This window comes from Pyrus communis, chromosome 11, assembly GCF_041283825.1.
Source record: "Pyrus communis isolate YQ-2024b chromosome 11, ASM4128382v1, whole genome shotgun sequence".
In the NCBI taxonomy this organism is placed as follows: Eukaryota; Viridiplantae; Streptophyta; class Magnoliopsida; order Rosales; family Rosaceae; genus Pyrus; species Pyrus communis.
Window position 1 is genome coordinate 28384216 of NC_142575.1, and position 23263 is coordinate 28407478.

Below are 23263 nucleotides of genomic sequence, written 5' to 3' on the forward strand. Positions count from 1 at the left end.
TTTTGTCTCATTTTAAATTACCAAACAATTTCGAAAATCTATGGGGTCAATGTTGTACACATCAACATATAACGATCTAGATAGTGTCTTAGGCCTCCCATTGTAGACAGTCTAGTGGTGGCAATTTTGTGTACACAAGTCGAGTTATGGGCACGGTTAAGGCTAACATCGATACGACAGAATTATTAGTCGGGTGATTTATTTTTTCAAACCCAACACTGCTAGAAGTTTTGCCAATGGGCACTGATTGAGGTGTGGCTATTGATGACAATGGCCACTGAACCGATGAGAGTACGCCATGGATTGGCCATAGAAACCCTCCAGCGATAATTGAAGGGTGTTGCTAGGAATATTGGTCACGGCTTAGCTCGTTATTGGGACAATTTTATATAGAGTCCCACTGATTTTCCTTCATGCATTTTAACTTTTTACCAATAACAGAATGATAATATATAAATACACACACACACATCATTACTTTATTTTAGTCTAAAGAAGGCTTTTCAACTGCACTGTACAAATGAATAGTTTTTGGATCCGAATTTCACTTTATTTACGGACATGCCATTGCTCCAAGGATTTTGTATGGGCTTTGCGGGTTTGGGCTGTCACTGGGTTGGTGGGTTTTGTTTGTGGTTGGGTTTTTCGGATGGATGGCCGACACGGGCAGGCCTAGCCTGCAACGATGCCAGTGAGAAGAGAGGGGAGGTGTCATGTGATGCAAGGGAGGAGAGAGAGAGAGGAGTCGTCCGATGGCAGAGAGAAGAGAGAGGGGTCGTGCGATGCCAGAGAGAAGAGAGACGAGGACTTCTGGAACGAAAAATTGGAGGAGAGAGGGAGGGGTAGGATGAGCAAAGCAATAGGTAGGGCTGCCCAGAATTTGGGTTTTTTTTTTTTTTTTTTTTTTTTTTTTTCTCTCAGTGAGCTCTACTTAGAGAAACAGTGAGGCAGGAAGGGACGCCTAAACCTAGGGTTGGTTTCAGATATTTGGTTCCAGCTGGAAGCTATCTCTGCAAGCATTCATGAGTATTTCTCCCAGCTAGCAGCTTGAATTCCTTTCAAAGCTAAGTGTCCCATTTGGACAGAATTTTCCCTTATTTCACTGTTTCTGGTCTGAACCTACTCAGAAACATGCTTTTTTTCCTGCTTTGTTTTCTGTTTGGTTCTGGTTCGATTCTTCAACTTTTAGTTGGGAGTGCAAGATTTCTTTTTAAATTACTAAATTGGGACAGAAAAACAGATATTTTGTGCTGCTTTCTTCACTGTCTCGTAATACCACTTCCTTTTCATTTCTCTTTTTCTTCCTGTTGTGTTGGTCTTTCAGTGTTATAGCTTCTCTGCATAAATCAAATTGTATGCATTTTGCCCCTTTTTGTTCATTACCCTATTATTTGTTGTTGTGCTGACCCTGTGAATCAAATGGTCAGTTTTTACATCCCTCTAACATATATTATGCATCTGGTTTTTGTTCATTCACATATGATGCGCTGTGAATCGTTTGCTAACAAATCTGTTGATATATGTTATTTTTGGTAGCAAATTATGGTTCCTGTTGTTAGAAATAGATTTAATTTTTCTGTTTGGTTTGATTATAGCTTATGTCTTTGAACAAGCATGCTTTTAAAGTTGCTGTAAAGTGTTTGTCATCCTAAACATGATCAGCAACTTTGGCTTTCAATGCGTTTTTCATGATGAAAACAACGAATATATTGATCTTCAAAACCACGGTTTAGGGTTGACTGTCATTCGATGTATAGAATTTTACCCCTTTTATTAGTTTTTTAATATTTCAATCCTCTTTCAAAATACTAATCCCTAAACTTACTAAATTTATTGACCAGGTGATTTTTCACTTCTACCCGAAGTTTGTATTTCTCGGATTGGTGTTGTGTGTAGATTACTGGTGGCCAAGCTTGCTAAAGCATTGTATTTAGGTCAAGGTATTTGACATTCCTGTTTTAAACTTTTCAGTTCCTTTCTGTGATTTGAATTGGAACAAGATCAGTAAATAGAATAGACTGATTTACTATCTGTGATTTTCTGAAGAAAAAAAAAAAGTCATTTTTTAATTGAGCTCTGTTTTAACTTTTTTGTATTTGTGCCTGTGTGTGTGTTTATGTGTATATCTGTGTACATGTATGTCTGTGTGCATTCACTGCCCGATTTCTTTGTTTATAAATTACGTATTCAGTTTCTATTTTTTGTGTCTCTTCGTTACTTTCTGCGATTTTCTTTTGAGAAAACCTAATTGCAGGTTCTTCTCTCTCTGTATTGAGTTATCAGTGGTGATGTATTGAGTTATCAGTAGTAATTATTTTGTCTTCTTGCCCATAAAAGATTACTGATAATATATTTTTCTTTGTTATTTTTCCCTCCCAAAGAGAATCAGAGTTGGTAATGACAAGGGTATGTAGCATGCTATAGCTCAGTCTTAACATGTCGTTATACCATAGGTTGTTTCATATGATGTTGAGTAGCTTCATGGATTGTTTCTTACGGGGCAGGCTGTGTATGTGTTCTTATTTAAGGAAAAAAAAAAAAAAAAAATTAATGAGACAAGCCTCAATTGCAATGTTCTAAACTCCCTCTCTGCTTATTTTTCTATTTTCCGTACTTTGTATGTTTCTACTTAGATTGATGGGTTTAAACCCTTGAATTGAAATTTATTTGACAGACTTTAAAGTTTTTGCCTTTTTGGTGCTCTTTGATACTTATTTTCTTTTGTTTATCTGGATTAATGTTTTTCCTGCACTCTTAATCCTTGCAGTTAACATAGTCCTTATTGATCCTGCAATTGTTGTTCTTAACTCAGGAGAGAAATAACAAGTCCATCACATATTAGAAAAATCAGTTTTGCCCAGTGATGGAAATCATTACAGGATTAAAAACTAGAATCCGACTTTGGAAGAACTTCCATTCTTTTCTAAAACAGCTTCCCCCAACGAAAAACGTTCTTGCAGATGTTTAACTGCACATAGTAATGGAAAAAGATAATAGGTCAGAAGTTAATAGTTTACACCCATTTTTCAAACACGGTGGTTGTTTGTTTTGAACCTACACTAGGTTCACCCTATACCAGCAGTTTCCCACTCACACCAGCATAAACATTGAGTTTGATAAAAAAAAAATATATTGGTAGATTTGTGTATGCCCCCTTGGGAACTAATTCTGTGTGGAATTTTGTTGTATGGGTTATGGAGTAAATACATGTTGCATGACGTGACTTATTCGAGTTCATTAGAGGGTCGCGGCGATGCCCATGGAAGGACAAGCTCAGGTCCTTTCCATGTTCTTTTGTGATCTTTGTTTCACAGTTCAAACGGGGGAGGTTTTGCTTCTGTGATGATATTTGGGTTGGGATTCCTATAGGATCTCTTTGCCACAATTAATCACCCCAAAAAAATTATTTGCATTTGATTGTTTGCATAAACTTATCTTATGAATAGTTGAGTGCTCTTTAATGTCAATACTAATTTGCCCATGACTATATCTTTAATAGGTTGGATTACCATAGACGCTACCCTTCCGTAATTGCCTTGATTTATGCATGATGGAACTAATTTACTTTAGAATAGATAATTTTTCTGGTCTTCTTACTATTGTTGCAATGTTTTTTCAACGTTACAACCTCTCTGCAAAAATGCATTCTATGTGTTTTGCCTATTTTAGTTCATCTTTCTATTGTTTGTTGTTGTCATGGTCACCTTGTGAGTGGAATTCTCAATTATCTATTCCTGCAGACTACATGATACATCTAATTTTTGTTCATTCACAAATGATACCACATGCTTGAAATTTTTATGTCATCACTTTGTTGGTTATTTTGTGTGTTCTTTCTAATTACTTTGCTTTTGGTTATCGGTGTCTACATCATGGCTTTTTGTTAGTGAAAAGCCAACTAAATTTGATGGTTCGTAGTCTTACAGAGGGCTTTTAAACATAAACCAGCTTTGAGAGTGATACTCACCCATTTTTGATTTTCCTTGCATGCAAATTTCCTGCCCAAAGTTTTTGAAACTATGTTCTCAAACGACTACATCGGCATATCTTTCCAACTTCTAATAGTCTTTGGTGCTAGAACATCTTCTAACTTCATTCTTAAAAAAATTATTCATAAGTAAAGAAATATAAAAGCTGTTAAGTAAACTGAATTCAAGTTTGCCTACAGCTTCAAATTGTGTCGTTTGAAAATCCTTAATTCTGTGTTGGATTTTAATATTGTACCCAGTCAATCTGAGGGAATCCATTTGATTTCTAAGAATTGTGTGAAAAAATAGGCAAATACATCTAGACCTTCAACCTGCTTATTTTAAAGTCTTTAACTTTTTTTTTTTATTAATCTTTGTTTTTTTTTTTTGGGGGGGTATCTAATAGGCCACTTTTGGCACATCTCGGTTGTACTTTTTTTTTTCCAAAGCATGCCATATTTGAAACTTTGAATTTTTGAGTTTATACAAATCTATTTCTCATTAGTTAATGCTTAACATTTGCCCATTTGTTTCGAGATTAGAATGAAATCATTCTTATTTTTCCCTGTATTTTAAAATGGGATTTGGAATATGGTTTGCATTTGGTTTGTGTTAGTCATGCTTTGCCTGAAGTTTTATATCCTTCTCAAATCTCTTTAAGCTCCTTGCTCTGTGTACATTTTGCTTGAAAGTTGTTTAGGATAGTTTTATATATTTTTTTAAAGGGGATTTAAAATTTTACGTGGTGTGCGTAAGGTGTTTCAACATGTTGTCCTATGCCTGAAGTGTCTTTGGCATTTGACGTGTGATGTTTACCTTTGTTGCATCTCACTTTATCTCTTCATTTACAATGCTATAACCTTTCACCCGTAAAATGTTTTAATATAGTTATCTCGAATATCTTACCATCACCATTCTGCCACAGATTAAGTTCATATCACGACCTCAATGCATTTTATGGGTGGGGATGAGCGGTACAAATTTTTGGTTTTAGTACGTTTTTGAGTTTGTTGGAATGTCTTGATTAATTTTTTTTAAATAATCTATCATCTGAAATGGAAAAGTTGAATGCGAAAAAAGGTCATGGTGGAAAGTGATATCTTCCCATTCTTAGCTGCTTCTCTTTTGTGAAATCTAAATCTGTCGTAGATTAAGTTCGTTATAATGTTCCAGCTCGAGTCCATTGCACTGTCACAGATTGAGTTACTTTTCCTGTGTCATATGTTTGTGCTTTGAATTCTTACTCTGAATCTCATTAATTTTTTGCAGTTTGGATCAGACTTTCATTGGAACATTGTGATCTCCTCTTCCTGCTACCTTTGATCTAGGGGTCCGGAGCGATTGCATTTGAATCAAAGTTGGTATGTCGCCTAAACTTTGATGTGTTGTTTCACCATAGTTTTCCTTTCAAGCAACGCAAATTTATCATTTTTCAATCGATTGTTTGGTTTTCTCAGTTTATATCGTTTGTTTGCTCTGTGCTTTGTTTCTCATTCTTGGTTGTCTCTGTAATCCTTTGATAGTTCATAAATTTACATGCTATTTGGATACTAGGAATATTTATGGAACCAAAACAAGATTGTTTTCATTGCTCGGCTCTGTAACATTTTTCACAGAGCTGTTGACAGGGAGGCACATACTGTTACCTACTCCAGGTGCTCGGTTGAGTAAGGACCCGTTTGGCGCTAAGAAGAAGGCCAGCCCCTCGGCATAGGAGGGGGTGGTACTGTTTTTTGTGTTGATCATGAACGTGAAACTTGTGCTGAAATCAGCGTGAAACTTGTGCTGAAATCAGCAAGTCTTCCTGTATCATTGTCCTGGAGGAGGAAGGGTTTGCCATACCTGACACGGCCAAAACTTCCATTAGCCACAAGTGTTTCCCCTCCATCTCTGCCTTTGGTGAGGTGAATGAGTTGGTTGCGGATAACAGCATCTCCCTCGGTAACTAATTTTTTCAACACATCCGTACTGTTGGTGTGATCGTCGAAAGTGGGAAATTTCATAATAAAGGAGCTGCAAAAGGGATTAACAGAAGCAGGAGAATAACAAAGAAGTGATGATCAAGCTTTGGTGAGAGGACTACCATGATAGCCGAGTTATTGGCAGCCATTTTTGCTTTTGGTGGGAAAGAAAAACACTGGTGCTGACAGAGACGACAGAGACTTTCTTGTCACCAAGTCACCGTGTGACAAATGGGGGACCTCTAAAATAAAGAAGCAGATGATTGCAGGGTGAAATTTCCAGTTGAAAATGTGTAAACAAAGTTTGATTGGGAGGAGGACTTGGAGACCTGGTTGACTGAATCTAGTGAAATTGTTCCCAAACCAGCGCTTGGGGCCATCAACCTTGTCACTGCTGGTTGGCTTGCACACTTACAATCTGGCACTTTACTTTATTTCCAGAAAGGGATATCGAACGCACGACCTCAAGTGCAGAAATAAATACTCAGTTGAATTATATATTAACCAACCATCAGTCAATGGTGCAATGCACGACATTAAATATAGTTTTTATATTAAATTTGATTGTTTTTGGCTTTTCATATTTCAAAGCTATGTTTTATTAGGTTCTAGTAACTATAATCGTTAGTAATAAGTATTTATCCTACCAATATTTGTAATCTCTCTATTTAAAGGACTCCATATGTATTTTAGGAAGACTTGAATAAAATTAAAATATCATTTGCTTAGTGCAATCGAAGTAAGTTGTTTCTCCTTCTAAAATCAGGTGTGAGGCTTGATCGTGTGAGTGAATTCATGATTAGAGTCGTGAGTGATTCCGTTGCCCCTAGTAGAGTGATTCTTAGGTTCTATCCCCTTAGAGACGTGAGTGATTCTGTCCCCTGGTTGAGCTATTCCTAGGTTACTACCCCTTGTCTTTTCGAGACCCTTGGGAATCACTTAAAAAGACAAGGGGTAGTAACCATTTTGTAAGGTCCGAAACTTTATAATTTTCCTGAACTACGAAATGGTTCTCTTCATTTCAATGATGAGTTTCTTGAAAAAGTACATTAGAGAAAGTTTATGGGTAAATTGTCTTGTATATTTGTACTCCTGTAAACAGAGAAAGTTATAGCCCAATCCTTTAAAGTTCATCTCTACCGAATCCAAAGGATCTAAGCTCTCACCGACGCCTTCCGGGACCAAGGAATTGGTGTTCTCCATGTCACCATGCCCTGAGGACCCAGTTTTTTCTTCAGGTCTGGTGGTAGAACTAGACGACACTGAGAGTGATATTTCAGGAGCAGAGGTAGTCATTGGCATCCTTGATGGGAGAATGAGCAACGGAAGTTCGGATTTGTAGTTAAAGCACTTGAAACACTTGTATTGAAGGTCTGGATTTGTACTCTTGACAATCAACAAGCACTTCATTTGTTCATCATCAAAACTTCCACACAACTTCGGGTCAGCTGCTTTTATTGAGCTTCCTTTCCTGTGAATTAAGCTTTCCGTCTTTGATGCATCCCTCTTATCATCAAGTGGTTGGTGCGACTTGCTCGGCAAGGGGTGAGTTCACCCATTGATCCTCTTGAATTACAAGTTTTTGCCTTTGAAAAGCGCTTTTTCTTTGCCAAAACCCTGCAAAATTCCCCTAGCCATAGACTTGCCACCTAATTTTGTCACGTCATAATAATTTTGAAATACTGGGCCCAGTCACTGTTCAAATAGGCAACGATTGAATACGCATTGGACCGTTGGTGATTTTCTGAAGGAATTGGGCCGGTGCAAAGGCCCAAAGGTTATTATCCATTCAAATGGCAGCCATTTTTGCTTTTGGTGGGAAAGAAAAACACTGGATACTCCATTGTCACCAATTCACCACGTGATAAACGAGCAGTCTCTAAAACAAGGAAGCAAATGATTGCAGAGTTGAAATTTCCAGTTAAAAATATATACACAAAGGTTGATTGGCGGGAGGACTTGGAGACCTGGTACTGATTGTGGTGAAAGTGTTCCGAAACCAGCACTTGGGGCCATCAACTTTCTCACTGCTAAATGGGGGTTGCAACGCTTAATCTGGTACTCTTCTTTACTTCTTGGAAACTGCTGTAATTTCTTTTCGGTGCATTTTTCCTGAATTCTCCGGTCTTTTTAGAGTAATACTAGAGATATCAAATTTTGTAACGTGATTTTTTATGATTGAATTATTACTTAAATGTTTTTTTTTTATTTTTTTTTCAAATATTATTTAAATGTGTTTATTTCTTATTGCTGATTTTTCAATTTAATAAATTGAATTTTATCTTAACCATCATTCAATGTACTTTTATAAGGTCCAAAACTCTAAAATTTTCCTGAATTACAAAATGTTTCTCTTTATTTCAATGGTGAGTTTTTTGACAACTTACATTAGGAAAGTAATAGCCCAACCCTTTAAATTTCATCTCTACCCTGAATCCGAAGGGTCTAAGCTCTCAACAACACCTTCCGGGACCAACGAACTGGTGTTATCCATATCGCCATGGCCTGAGGACCCACTTTTTTCTTGAAAACTGGTGGTAGAACTAGACAACGCTGAGAGTGATGTGTCAGGAGAGGTAGTCGTTGGCGTCCTTGATGAGAGTACTGCGGGGTCTAAGATCACAACCACACCTTCAGGGACCAAGGAAACCATGGCTTGAGGACCTTTATTTTTATTCTCAATACGGGTGGTAGAAATAGACGACGCTGAGAGTGGTATGTCAGGAGAGGTAGTCACTGGCGTCCTTGATAGGGGTGTAGCAATATTCGACTCTGGGTGTAAGACCACAGTGACAGGTTCCGAAGGGTCTAAGCTCTCAACGACACGTTCCGGAGCCAAGGAATTGGTGTTATCCATATCTCCATGGCCTGAGGACCCACTGTTTTCTTGAAAACTGGTGGTAGAACTAGACGACGCTGAGAGTAGTATGTCAGGAGGAGAGGTAGACATTGGCGTCCTTAATGGGAGAATGAGCAACGGAACTTCGACTTCGCAGTTAAGCACTTGGATCACTGGTCGCATTGAAGGTCTGTAACTGTAATCTGGATGAGCACACCACAGCCCGACAATCAACAAGCACTCCATTTGTTTTCCATCAAAACTTCCACACATCTTCGGGTCAGCTGCTTCGATTATCTTCCCTTTTCCATAAAGCTCCCAAACCCACTCAATTATATTGACTCGACCACTTGCCAACCTTGGTTCGATGGCCTTTCTCCCACAGGAAATCTCCAAAGCAACAACTCCGAAGCTGTAGACGTCAAATTCCTTGGTAACTGTCTGTGTGGCAGCATACTCTGGAGCTAATAACATAGTGTCCCAGTGCTTTTCACATGGATACCGAGCTAATCTAAAATCCCCAAGTTTAGCATTGAAATCCGAATCCAACATAATGTTGTTGGATGTGATCCCCCGATGGAGCACACATACTTCGCAATGTTCGTGTAAATAAAGCAATGCAGAAGCTAGGTCTTGAGCAATTTTGTATCTTACCTCCCAAACTAATGAGATCTGTGCTTTGAATAAATAATTGTGTTAACTGAAGCAGCCAGCCATTGTAGACTTAAGCAGCCAGCCATTGTAGACTTATCCAGCCATTATTGACTAAAGAAGCAGCCATTGTTGGCTAAAGAATTAGGTGAAATCCATTGTAATTAATATAGTAGTTTCATAGCAGTTTTTTATGACTTCTTGTACTAGTTTCATACCTGATCATCATTGCTTGTATTCCTATATAAATCCTCCGATTGGGAGATGAATAGATAAAGAAATTAACTCTATTTTGGCATGGTATCAGAGCCATTCTGATCCAAAAGGAGTTTCTATTTTGATTAACCTACTGGCACTACTGCCATCTACCCCATAAGACCTGCAGAATAGCAGGCCTTCTACTTTCATACGAATCCAATCTCTCTTTGGCCATATCTGCCAACATCACTACCCATATTGAGCTTGTTAACCATATATATTCCGCTGCATCTCTACCTAAATACTACCCCATACCCTATAAACCATACCCGTTGGAATCACCCAACAAACCCGTGCCATTGCCTCTTCCTCCTTGCATTTTGTTCCTGCATCGTTTCAATAAAGAGAATTTGTTGCAGTAGTAATGGGTGACTCCAAGACCACTGTTTCAGCTACTGTTACACAAAATGATATGTCTCTGCATATCACCCCAGACAAGTTGGATGGGTCCAACTATTCCTCGTGGTCCCAAAGTGTCCGCATCTACATCACTGGCAGAGGCAAATGGTCTTATGTCAGTGGAAAAAAGAAGGCACCAGCAGAAGCCGATGCATCGTATGCTATATGGGAGGAAGAGAATGCCATGGTTCAATCTTGGCTTCTCAACTCCATGACTAGAGATTTGCGGGCCATTTTTCTCCGACTCTCTACTGCAAAAGATGTTTGGGATGCTGTTACCCAAACTTACTCAATTGAAAAAGATGCATCAAAATTATATGAACTTCGCCGTCAAGCACTGGCGACTCGCCAGAATGGTGAGCCTTTATCTGCATATTATGGTAAACTCCAGCAAACATGGCAAGAAATAGATTTCTTACGTCCTGGAAAATTGAAATGTGCTGATGATGTTGCTGCTCGAGAGACAGAAATTTCAGAAGAAAGATTGTATGATTTTCTGGCTGGCCTTGATCCACATTTAGATCATGTTCGCAGTCAAGTTTTGACTCAAACACCTTTGCCATCTGTTCGTGCTGCTTATGCTCTTGTGAATGCTGAAGCAAGTAGGCAAACCATTATGTTGGTTGGCCCACAAGTGGAAGGATCAGCCATGGTAGCTGCTCCGTCTCGATTTCCCCGTGGAGTCTCGAATTCTCGATCAGGTGGATCTAAAGTTACTGATACAAGGAAGTGTACTTATTGTGACAAGGATAAGCATACTAGAGACACTTGTTTTAAGTTGCATGGATATCCTGATTGGTGGGTTCAAAAGAAGGAAAATCAAAAGAAAAGCATTGTTGGATCACAAGCACACCTGTCTACACCAACGCCTTCCGTGCCTCGAGTAGATCAATCTGCTCACTCAGTTTCTCCTACTACTGCTTCCACTTCCTTAGTCGACGCAGGTAACTTTGGTTTTGCTTTGAACACCACATTTGGTGCTCCAAATAAACCTTGGATCATTGATTCGGGGGCTTCTGACCATATGACCAATAACTCTTCATGGTTTGCTTCTCACACTACTCCACCTTTAAATACCGTTAAAGTTGCTAATGGTAGTACCACTCCAGTGCTTGGAGCAGGCTCCATATCATTAACACCATGCCTATCTCTCTCATCTGTTTTACATGTTCCTAATCTTTCTCACAATTTGCTTTCTATTGGTAAACTCACAAATCAACTAAACTGTCTTGCCATCTTTTCTCCTACTCATTGTTGGTTTCAGGATATTCGAACGAAAGCGTTGATTGGTCATGGTAGAGAGAGGGGAGGTCTATACTACTTGGACTTACCACCAGATTGTGAGAAGACAAGTTACAGTTGTCAAGTGGAAGCTAAACAATTTGAAGCTTCTGAAAAAATTTGGTTATGGCACAAAAGATTGGGACATCCTTCCTTTCAGTACCTGCAACATCTATTCCCTTCCTTATTTTCTAAAGTCAAGGTTTCTAATTTCCATTGTGAAACTTGCATCTTTTCTAAAAATCATCGTGTCTCATTTCCTTTAAGCTCCAATAAAAGTGATGTTCCTTTCTCTCTTATTCATTCTGATGTTTGGGGACCATTTCATATTCCTACTCATACTGGTGCTAAATACTTTGTCTCTTTCATTGATGACTGCACTCGAGTTTCTTGGGTATACTTACTAAAAAATAAGAGTGAGGTTATGTCTGTTTTTCCAATATTTCATCAAATGATTCAAACCCAATTTAATGCTAAAATTCAAGTTGTTCGATCTGACAATGGGAAAGAGTATTTGAATTATGGACTTGGAACATTTTTTCAACAAGAAGGTATCATTCATCAAACATCTTGTCCACATACTCCTCAACAGAACGGTATAGCAGAACGTAAAAATCGTCACCTCTTGGATGTGGCTAGATCTTTATGCTTTGCTATGCATGTTCCTAAACGTTTTTGGGGTGATGCCATTCACACAGCTGTTTTTCTTATCAATCGCATGCCATCACGTGTTCTCCAATTTCAAACACCTATCCAAACCCTTTCTCAGTATCATTCTCTTCCTTCACTCCTTCATATTCCTCCAAAAGTGTTTGGTTGTGTCTGCTATGTTCATGTCCACATGCAAAATCGTGATAAGTTGGATCCTCGAGCCATCAAATGTATGTTTATTGGCTATTCTGCTACTCAGAAAGGGTATCGATGTTACTATCCTCCCAATGGGAAATTTTTTGTCTCTATGGATGTTACCTTTCAGGAACAAGAGGCTTATTTTTCAGAGGGAGATTCGGTCACTTCTCTTCAGGGGGAGATGGGGAGCAAGGAGGAAGAGCAGTGGCCACTTGACATTGGTGGTATGCATTTTTCGGATGAACACTTGTCTGATGCCGGTGATGGTCCAAATTTGCCTAATGATGAGGCAAAGAGTGGAAAAATATTGAAGGTATATGAGAGGACAAGAAAAAGGGGAGATAAAGGAAAAGAAAAAGAAAAAGTGGCTGATGAGATAGACCACCCACATATAGATCCCCTCATTGACCAACTCTCTGACCAATCAGCTGCTACTCATACGAATTATCCTGAGGTAACCACTCATTCTCCTTCTCTTCAGCCTACTATATTTGATGAGTCCAATCATGAGATTTCATTAAGTGCTGATCCAAATGAACCACATCATGAGTCTGGTTCTCGTTATCCTATTCGAGAAAATCGAGGGATACCCCCTGTTCGTTATGGTTATTCTTCTACAAAGGGTATTCAATATCCTATATCTAATTTTGTTTCATCTCATCGCTTGTCAGACTCTTATATAGCTTTTGCAAACCAATTGTCATCAGTCTCAATTCCTAATAAGTTACAGGATGCTCTTAAAAATCCAAAATGGAAAAAAGCTATGATTGAAGAGATGGAAGCTCTTCGAAAAAACTCCACTTGGGAACTGGTTAAACTTCCTGAAGGCAAGAAACCTGTTGGGTGTAGATGGGTGTTCACAGTAAAGCATAAAGCTGATGGTTCAGTGGAGAGATACAAGGCCAGATTGGTAGCCAAAGGTTATACCCAAACCTATGGCATTGATTATCAAGAGACATTTGCGCCGGTAGCAAAGATCAACACTATTAGGGTTCTTATGTCATTGGCAGCAAATCTGGGGTGGCCTCTACGACAGTTTGATGTGAAAAACGCATTCCTACATGGAGACTTGGATGAAGAGGTATACATGGATCTTCCTCCTGGATTCACTACCACTTGTGATATTGGCAAAGTATGCAGGTTGAGAAAGTCCTTGTATGGATTGAAGCAATCACCAAGGGCATGGTTTGGCAGGTTCGCTCAATCCATGAGAAGTTATGGGTTCAAGCAAACTCAGGCTGACCATACCTTATTTCTTAAGCATGATAAAGGTAAACTTACAGCCTTAATTGTTTATGTGGATGATATGGTGGTTACAGGTAATGACGTCGAGGGAATTCAAAAACTTCAAATGTATCTAGCCAAGGAATTTGAAATGAAGGACTTGGGTACTTTGAAATATTTCTTGGGTATTGAAGTTGCAAGATCAAAGCATGGCATTTTTCTTTCTCAAAAGAAATATGTTATAGACTTATTAACTGAGACTGGGATGTTAGCTTGTAAACCTGCAGACACACCAATTGAGCAAAATCATAGATTAGGAGACTATCCTGATCAAGTTTCGGCTAACAAGGAAAGATACCAAAGATTAGTTGGGAGGTTGATTTATTTGTCTCATACACGACCTGACATAGCCTATGCTGTAAGTGTGGTGAGTCAATTTATGCATAGGCCAAGTGAAGCCCACATGGATGCTGTACAACGCATTCTCAGGTATTTGAAGTCTGCTCCTGGAAAAGGCTTGATGTTTTCCAATCATGGACATCAAGAAGTTGAAGGATACACTGATGCAGATTGGGCTGGGTCGGTAACTGATCGCAGATCGACTTCTGGATACTTTACATTTGTTGGAGGAAATCTAGTTACTTGGCGCAGTAAGAAGCAACATGTAGTGGCTAGATCCAGTGCTGAAGCTGAATTTAGAGGTATGGCACACGGCGTGCAAGAATTGTTATGGCTCAAGATTTTGTTGAGAGAATTGGGTTTCAATTCTACAAAGCCATCAAATCTTTATTGTGATAACAAAGCCGCCATCAGCATTGCTCATAATCCAGTTCAACATGATCGAACTAAACATGTTGAAGTGGATAGGCACTTTATTAAGGAAAGGTTGGTTGATGGTACCATTAACTTGCCTTATGTGAAGAGTGATGACCAGCTAGCAGATATTTTAACAAAGGCAGTGTCAAGTAGGATTTTCCATCTTTCACTCAGCAAGTTGGGCATTCGAGATATTTATGCACCAACTTGAGGGGGAGTGTTAACTGAAGCAGCCAGCCATTGTAGACTTAAGCAGCCAGCCATTGTAGACTTATCCAGCCATTATTGACTAAAGAAGCAGCCATTGTTGGCTAAAGAATTAGGTGAAATCCATTGTAATTAATATAGTAGTTTCATAGCAGTTTTTTATGACTTCTTGTACTAGTTTCATACCTGATCATCATTGCTTGTATTCCTATATAAATCCTCCGATTGGGAGATGAATAGATAAAGAAATTAACTCTATTTTGGCAAATTGTATAAGCTTCCGTTAGGCATGAACTCGTAGACAAGTAGGAGTTCTCCTTTTTGCTGGCACCAACCAAGAAGTTGCACCAGATTCCGATGTGCAAGTCGACTGATAATCCTTATTTGTGATGCATACTCTTTGAGCACCAGTTCAGATCTTGACATCTTCTTCACAGCAACATGTATGTTCCACTCTTTTATGTAGCCTTTGTAAAAGGCACCATATCTTCCAACTCCAAGCAATTCTCCATCAGAAAAGTTCCTCGTCGCCCTAGCCAACTCTTTATAACCAAATTTCTTCAGGGAGATCTTTTCACCCAATTCATTAGGAATGGTAAGGTCTATATCAGCCCTTCCTCCTGTTGCTCTTTTCTTGCACGAGTTATACAAACCCAAAGCTAAAATACAAGCCAAGATAAACCCACCAATAGCACTACTGATCACGACTCCCATTCGTTTCTTCCGTCTTCTTGGCTTGACATTATTAGGTATAGGGCTTGGCTCAGGAACTAGAGATTCATCTTTTATCGTTTGGGCCGAAGGGACTAGAGATTGACCTTTCTTTTCTTGGCTGGAAAGAGCAAGGGCTCCATCAGCTACCAGTGAAGTAGAAGTAAAATTCCATGACATGATGTCAACCAGAGCAGGAGCAGTACCCGTTGAAGCAGAAAACCCGACAATTACACAATCCCGCAAGTATTTATTCAGATCAACAAAGGAACTGAGAGAAATAATCACTTGCTCTCGGGTATCACTGGCATAAGTGGTGAGCGAAACACTAAAATTTTTCGAACTCGAATTATAACCAATCCCAGCACGATTATGCTCTCCTTCCACAATATCACTATTCCACGGCTTGGTAACATTACTCAAAGAGTTGATTTTTATCCCCACGTGACCGCAGTCTGGATCCTCCACCGTTGACCTTGAATTCCGGAAGGTAACAAACTCCACAGCCACAAACGGGTACTCATTGCTTGGCTCTGTAACATTTTCCACCGAGCTGTTGACTGGGAGGCCCATATTGCCACCTACTCCAAGTGCTCGGTTGAGTAAGGATCCGTTTGGCGCTAAGAAGAAAGCAAGCCCCTGGTCATGTGGGGGGACAGTACTGTTTTTGCCATCAAATCTAAATGTGAAACTTGTGTTGAAATCGGCAAGTTTTCTGGTAGCTTTGTCCCGGAGGAGGAAGGGTTCGCCGTAAGTAGCTCGGCCAACACTTCCATTAGTTGTTTCCCCATCCACGTTGTCTTTGGTGAGGTGAAGGGATTGGTTGGCGATAACAGCATCTCCCTCGGTAATTAATAATCCAGTACCGTTGGTAAGATCATTTTGTTGGAAAGTGGGGAAATCGAAAGATAAAGGAGCTGCCCAAGGGATTATCAGAAGCAAGACAATAACAAGGAAGTGATGGACAAGATTCATCGAGTCGAGTGCGATGATGGCAGCCATTTTTGGTTTGGTGGGAGAGACAATGAAAGAGCAGACTGCGGGCCATTTATGATAGGAAAAAAATGTAACGAAAGTGTTCCGAAACGGGGGAGACCCGAACTTTCAGACAATCTCCTTTGGACATGGCTCCGCGTGATGATAATTTTCTTGTACACAATTTAGTTTTTACATCAATACAAAATTGTCAACTGAAAGCAACTATTGCAGTCGCTTTTACGGTCTGGTCAATAAGCTTTTGTCAAGAACATTTTCCATGAAATTCCCTAGACCGTACCATCTTTCTTTTTCTTTATCATTTATACAATCGATATGGGGGAGGGGTCATCCAAAATTACAAACTTATCTGGCGTGGACTGATGACTTGGCTTATCAAGGACAACCATTTTGCTATGTTTGTCGGAAGGAATCCCCTCCCATCTCTTCCATCAAGTCTATTAAGACCACAAATCTGGATTTTTAAAATTTGATTCAACAGTTACAAATAGGAATCTATTTTAAAAGTTATAATAACTTTAGCCGTTAAATCAAATTTCAAATGCCTGAATATGTGGCCTTGGCGGACTTGGTGGAAGAGATATGGAGAAGATCTATTTCCGTGTTTCTCTTCTAAAATATGAATGAGAATTCCCTCTGGATCCTCTTTGTGAGGATCTCTAGAATTCTCTAATCACATCCGTTCATTGTATATCGTACGGTCAATTTTCGTCAGATACTCTTTATATTTAATTTTAAATAAAAAGATTTACAATGATTTCTAGCCGTACAATATACGATGAACGGATGTGATTAGAAGACCTTCGAGATCCTCACAAAAATGATTCGGACAGGATCCTCATTCCTAAAACATAGCAAATATCGCCCAAAAGGGAAGTTAAATTTGTATTGAAATTGAAATAATTTGCCTGAAAGTCAATGAAAAGGAAGTTATGGTCAGAAAATGCCGCAATGAGGAGGAAGAAGAGGAGGGGCCATGGAAAAAGGAAAATGTCTTCCCTTTGGAAGGGTTTTTTTTTTTTTTTTTTGAACTGAAACTAGGATTAACTAGGGCACAACGGCCAGCAAGAACAAACAAAGCCAATTAAGGCTGACAAAGAAACAGAACAAACAACGACATCAAGGAATTACTAACAGATGCAGCCTCAAATGGCAGAAGCGTCGTCCCACAAAACAGAACAAAAGCTACACAACCGGGGAAGTTTGAATGTTGTTTTTGTTGTTGGTCTAATTGTAAGAAGGAAACAAGAGACGGAGTCATACCAGACCACGGCAATGACTGTTAAAATTTTAACCCGAAGCCGGCCGGAGCCAACTTGATTTATGAACTAAACATATAAGTTGTAACGCTTACGATGGGTCATCAATTTATTACACTTTTCGCAAGAGAATTTCATGTGAAAGGGTCAGATTGATCGACTCAATTTTTTTACTAAGAAAACTCGACTGTATGAGGGGTGATTTTGTTGAATTGGAAAATAAGATGCACTCAGTTTTTTTTTTTTTTTTTTTTTTTTTTTTTCTTTTTTTGAGTATATCGATATTTTTATACTAAGAAGAGGGAGAGTTCGGCTAAGCCACATAATCGGCAGCCTAATTTGGTATCGAATTCGCCATTCACGGGATTTGAACCTAAGACCTCTCACTTCCAAATGAAGAAGAATACTACCGGACATTAGTGGCCAAGATGCACCTAGTTAGTTTCAGAATATTTCATAATATTTTTTTGGGAGACTTTAAATGCGGTCCTTAGTTATGAATATTCTTTGATTGAAACTTTGTTGGTTTTTAATTTTTGATCGAGGTCCCTGAAATTAATGTGATAATTTATTTCTATGTACGTTACTATATTTTTTAAATTAAAAATTAGAAATTTTAGTTGTTTATATAAATGAGATTTTAAATCAAAAACCATAATTTGTGGGATTAAAAATATTAAAATATAAATATACTATTGAGATTTTATAGATTTTACATATAACAAATTGATATATTTAAGTATGAGTACATTTTAAGATTAAAAAGTTTTACATGAATGGGTACATATAATTAGCATGGGTACATTTTGGAAAATAAAAAGTACAAATAAAAAAAATATGGGTACAAATACAAATAAACTTTAAAAAAATATGGGCACAAAAAGAAATTAATATATGGGTACAAATTAAAACTGAAAAGAAAATTGATACAAATTAAAAATGGGTACAAACTAAAACTAAAAATATATGATAAAAAATTTTAGTCATAAATATAAATATACTAATTGTAACATTTTTAACATTAAATGAATATATTTAGAAATAAAAAAATATTTTATTATTGAAACAATTAATGATGTTATTAATACTCAAGGACCTTGATCAAAAATTGAAAATGAATGAGATTTTAATCAATAGAGTAGCAAAATGAAGGATGAGAACCTAATTTCTCCTCTTTTTTTTTTAACAAACGATATTATCCACACAAAATGAGAGGGGTGGACTTAGCCTCACAATGGGCTAGCAATAATGTAGTTCAAATTCATCATTGGTGAGAATCATCCAAAACCTATCACTTACAAATAAGAAGAATATCATAGACCGTAGTACTAAGTAGTAGGATATTTCATAATATAAATTAATATGCTTGAATTGGTGTTGGGGAAGAAAAGAGAGAAGTAAATGGTGATTGAAAAGTAAAAGTGAATCGGTGGGATAATTCATGTCTCCAATACGGTTGCCATACAATTTGAATCCAAAAACTGAAACAGTTTTATAAAATTGAATGGGCTGGTTTGGTTTGCGTTGCAGCATCCACTGTTTGTATTTGTGTGGACTAACAACTGTTCATTGAAAAATTAAAAAGGGATGTCAACTTGTATAAATAGAGCTTGATTACTGCAGATCACTCTCCTCTTCGTATATTATTCACGCAAGACCTGCATTAATATCTTGTAATTTTATAATACCAGATCTGGAAACTAATAAACTGTAGTGTTAATTAGTTTCTAGAATCCTTGAGTTTCTTGTAAATCTTCTTTCGATGTTGGGTAGATCTTCGTAAGCGCAAGACGCAGACCAACAATAGCAAGTTGCTAGGTTCTATTATATTCACAAGGCTCTTTCACATATTACTCTTTACACACTAGATGCGGGGACAATAGTCTGAAAGATAACGTATTTATACACACCTTAAAGCAATCTCTCATGATGAAGTATAACCCACACACTATAAATACTTCTCAACAGTTAAGGGATCACCTTCCCCTCGGAGAAAATCAGAAAATGAAAAAAGGGGAACACGCACCTAACCTTCTTGAGAGAAAAAAAGAGAGATAGAAGGAAAAAAGAAAGGTACATATATAGAACTATTTTTAGAGGTAATTAGGGCTAATTTTGAGTTTGTTAGATATATTTATTAATTTTTTACACTTAGAAGTGAAAAATGAAAAAAAAAAATAAAAAAAAATTAGAGCTTGTTTGGTATCCTATTAAAAATGTCATCATTTCTCAAAACATTTCTTAAAAACATCTCTTAAAAAAAAAAAAAAAAAAAACAACAACAACAACAAACTGTTGCAGTCCTATTAGATTAAGAATGTGATTGTGTAAATGCTAGTGTATCTAGGGATATCTTTAAATATTCCCTTTAGTAGTTAATATCCTATTAGAGTTGTAATCCTAAAAGGGTAAGGAATTAACCTTCCCTATTACTATAAATAAAGGCACAATGGGGTGGAATAGAACACACCTCACAATTACACATTTCTCTTTCTCTTTACTATTGCCGCAAACCTCTCTCTATGACCTCCATAATTGTTCAGTAAATTATGTTGTCCTCCATAATTGTTCAATAAATTATGTCTACAATACGTTATCAGACTATCAGTACGCTCTTGACGCTGCGCTAAAAAGAGTTTGATCTTCAATCAGGAGAGTATTACGTTTTAATCATTTTTTTTATTATGATTAATTTATTATTTTATTAAATTGATCTACATGCTATTGATTCAATTTTATTTTTTCTTTGTTGAACGTGATACAACGCATTAGAAATGCAATTCTGGCTTTCCGAGATGGATTTTCTACAAATTCAAAGGCTTTTGTTGTTTTCTGCCAATCAAGTACACTTGGAATAAAAAAAGATATTTGAAACGACCTTGAAGCATGAAAACATTCCCCATGATGCATGAACCTCCTATATTTATATTTTCCTTCCAATTATATATATTGTCTATGTGTTCATATACTTTGTCAATGTATATACTTGTTCATGCAATACACAATTATGCTATGTGGAATTTGTGAGTCAAAGTATCAAAATTAATTTAGAAGCAATTAAGGGTTTATAACCCTAGAGATTCGAAAAAAAAAAAGAAGGGAAAAATGGAATTTTTGCGGCACCACCGCCGCACTACCGTAGCACCACCATGGCATCACCACGATGGCCTGAAGCCTAGCCGTGTGGAGGAAACAGTGTCGTACAGACACCATTTGGGCTTGTTGCCGTGTTGAAAACCAACCAAGCTCCGCCCTGGGTTAACCAATCCCACAAGCCTGAAGCCCCGATCCACGTCCTGAGCCCATAACCCGCAAGCTTTTGCTTGCTAGGCTTGAGAAAGCCCTAGCCTGTTGCTACCACAGCCAACCCTGCAGGTTGGGCTTGTCCCATGGCCCTAACTTCATTAGGCCTCACATGAGCTGACCCGCAAGCCAGCTTCAGCTGGGCTTCTTTTTCCCTCGACCTGTGGCCTGTTGACATTTTTAGGCAGCTTTTGCATCCAACCCAAGCCCAAACCCTTTTAGGCTATGGTTTTCAATGCAATGCTTTTTTTTTTTGTTTTAGCATTTTAAATAATTTTAACCCAAATGTTATTATTATCTTTTACTTCTACAATCAACCCTGTATGGTCCGATTTATTAAATTAATTAAAGTGACCAACAGACCATTAACCTGACAATTAATAAAAAATTATTGGCCTGAAGTCCACTTTTTGGCAATTAACTATTCAATAAATTATTTCTTTTCTTTGAACCGTTGACATCCTTTCGTAGTCCTAAAGCGCTCACACTTGAGTTCCCAAAGCAACTCAAATCCACTACACTTAAATCAGTATATTGCATTATGTGTTCTTGCAAGAACCTCTCTTTAATGAACTAAACATTCATAAATAAAATTGAACATGTAGTTTCAAATTTAATGCCTTTGAAACCCGAAGTTTTCATAAAACAAATACACCCATGAAAACCCGACGTTTTTCACGAAAACCATGTCTTAGAACTCGAATGTTCTAACTTTGATGCTTTTGGATGATTCATTCCCATAGCACCAAGCATAATCTTGTTCCCTCCAATTCAGTGGATTGTCGAACCATCACAAGTTCGATTTCCCTTATTTGGACGTTTCTAATAGAAACCACTTTATGTGGGGTACATGATGTGAATCTTCACTTGACTATCAAGAAGCTGAGAAACCATTATAGCCAACAATTGTAAGAATCCTTATTGAACTCAACTAGTGGTGATAAAGGTGAGTCAGTAAGTGTTCCATTTCTCCCCTGCATCAATGAGGAGACACTACACCCTGTGCTACTTGTTCAAATTATAAATCATGTTGAGTTTTGTATACGTGTAAAACCATTCCCTATAATTAAGAAGTTACATCCATTGTGTTTCAAACTGAAGCATGTACTTGATCTCACTCATCCACGATTGGAATTGAAATCAAAGGGGTCTATAACCAACTCCCATGATAGATGCAAGTTGTGTAAACCTTGCTTTCTAATTGGATTCCCTGCTCACAGAGAACTCTCTCTTCGTATTTTGGGACTATCACCATAAGAAAATACAGGTCTCCTAGTGAGTAGAATAATCATTTTTGAATCACAACCATGTCTACTGCAGGTTAGAACTCAATAATTTAATTGGATAGTGTTATAGGGTTTGCTGTTAGTTTAAGTGTATATGTATATATATTCCAACAACAATGGCATGGAAGAGCTGAATAAGCCTCCACCATGATCTTCATTCGAAGACTTATGCTTGAAGCATTACAAACAGAAATACCTCCTGAACGAGGATTCTATGGCTCTTTGGCCCACTCCTATAGATAATCTAATCATGAAAGACATTGCCTAAAGCACACTATGATTATGTCCATGAATGATTCAATTCTGAAGTTTATAAATCCGATCAAATTTTGACTAGAGAATACTTTTCTCGTCCTTCTATGTTTCTAACTCACTCTTGAGGTAGCAATGTAGAAAGCGAAAGTTTACCAAATTCTTGGATCTAATTACTACCACAAATGTGAGAGAAAGGTATAGACTCAGTTTAGCTGAAGTCTACCGAACAGCATAGACTCAGCTTGGCTGAAGTCTACCGAATGGCTCAACCCAGTTCGATCAAAGCCTACCGAATGGTGATGCCCTGCTTCAGTAGAGATGCACCAAAGGGCATGCTCTACTTCGGTAGAGGTGCACCGAATGGTACTACTTTGCTTCGGTAGAAACCTACCGAACAGACCCCTCCAGCTTCGGTTAGAGCCTGCCGAACCTAATTTGAGGTATGTCTCTCTCATAATCCAATTTCGAGTTTGTTTTTACAACATATGGTACAATCAGGGCCTACTAAGGTGTGGCATCACGCCCGAAGTGTGATCTTTGGCCCCTAATACCTCAAACTTCAAGAATAAAGGATAGTATTCCCGAACCTTAATCCTGCAGAATACTTCCGTCTTGATGGATTAGATCATTGGTTATGCACCTGTTCGTGCCCCTACCAATGTCGTTGAGGAATATCATTCTCATAGTCAATATGTGAGACTAGTTTTGGTTCATCGGACACCTTTGGAAGAGCAGAATTTTGACATGAATGGCGTTGTTGGCCAAATCCCCTTAGTAACTTTGGTTTACTTTATAAATATTTTTCCATGTTCTTGGATTCAAGTTTGGTGTTTGTTTTCCGTTACATCTTATTGATATTGTCCTCAAATACGAGTTAATTGAATCATGTTTCTTAAAACATATGACTGAATTCAATTAAACACGTGATTAGGTACGAATGTGGGAAAGTTAGTTGTCTGCATGAATGTGATACCACGCACACTGACTTTATACCTAAATC

The 23263-nt window shown here is 37.9% G+C and overlaps 1 protein-coding gene and 1 long non-coding RNA gene across 2 annotated transcripts; one reads left to right on the plus strand and one right to left on the minus strand.

Annotated features, from left to right (window-relative positions):
- Nucleotides 1–713: 713 nt before the first annotated feature.
- On the plus strand, nt 714–6512 carry LOC137743267 (uncharacterized). Its single transcript, XR_015953164.1, has 4 exons — nt 714–863; nt 984–1940; nt 5238–5329; nt 5585–6512. It is a non-coding gene; the product is annotated as an uncharacterized LOC137743267 (long non-coding RNA).
- Nucleotides 6513–8267: 1755 nt separating this feature from the next.
- LOC137742808 (L-type lectin-domain containing receptor kinase IX.1-like) lies at nt 8268–16166 on the minus strand. The gene is made up of 2 exons (XM_088680338.1): nt 14712–16166; nt 8268–9464 (listed from the first exon to the last, which is right to left on the minus strand). The coding sequence occupies exons 1-2, from the start codon at nt 16164–16166 to the stop codon at nt 8355–8357; spliced, it is 2565 nt and encodes an 854-aa protein (XP_088536464.1). The 3' UTR covers nt 8268–8354.
- Nucleotides 16167–23263: the final 7097 nt, after the last annotated feature.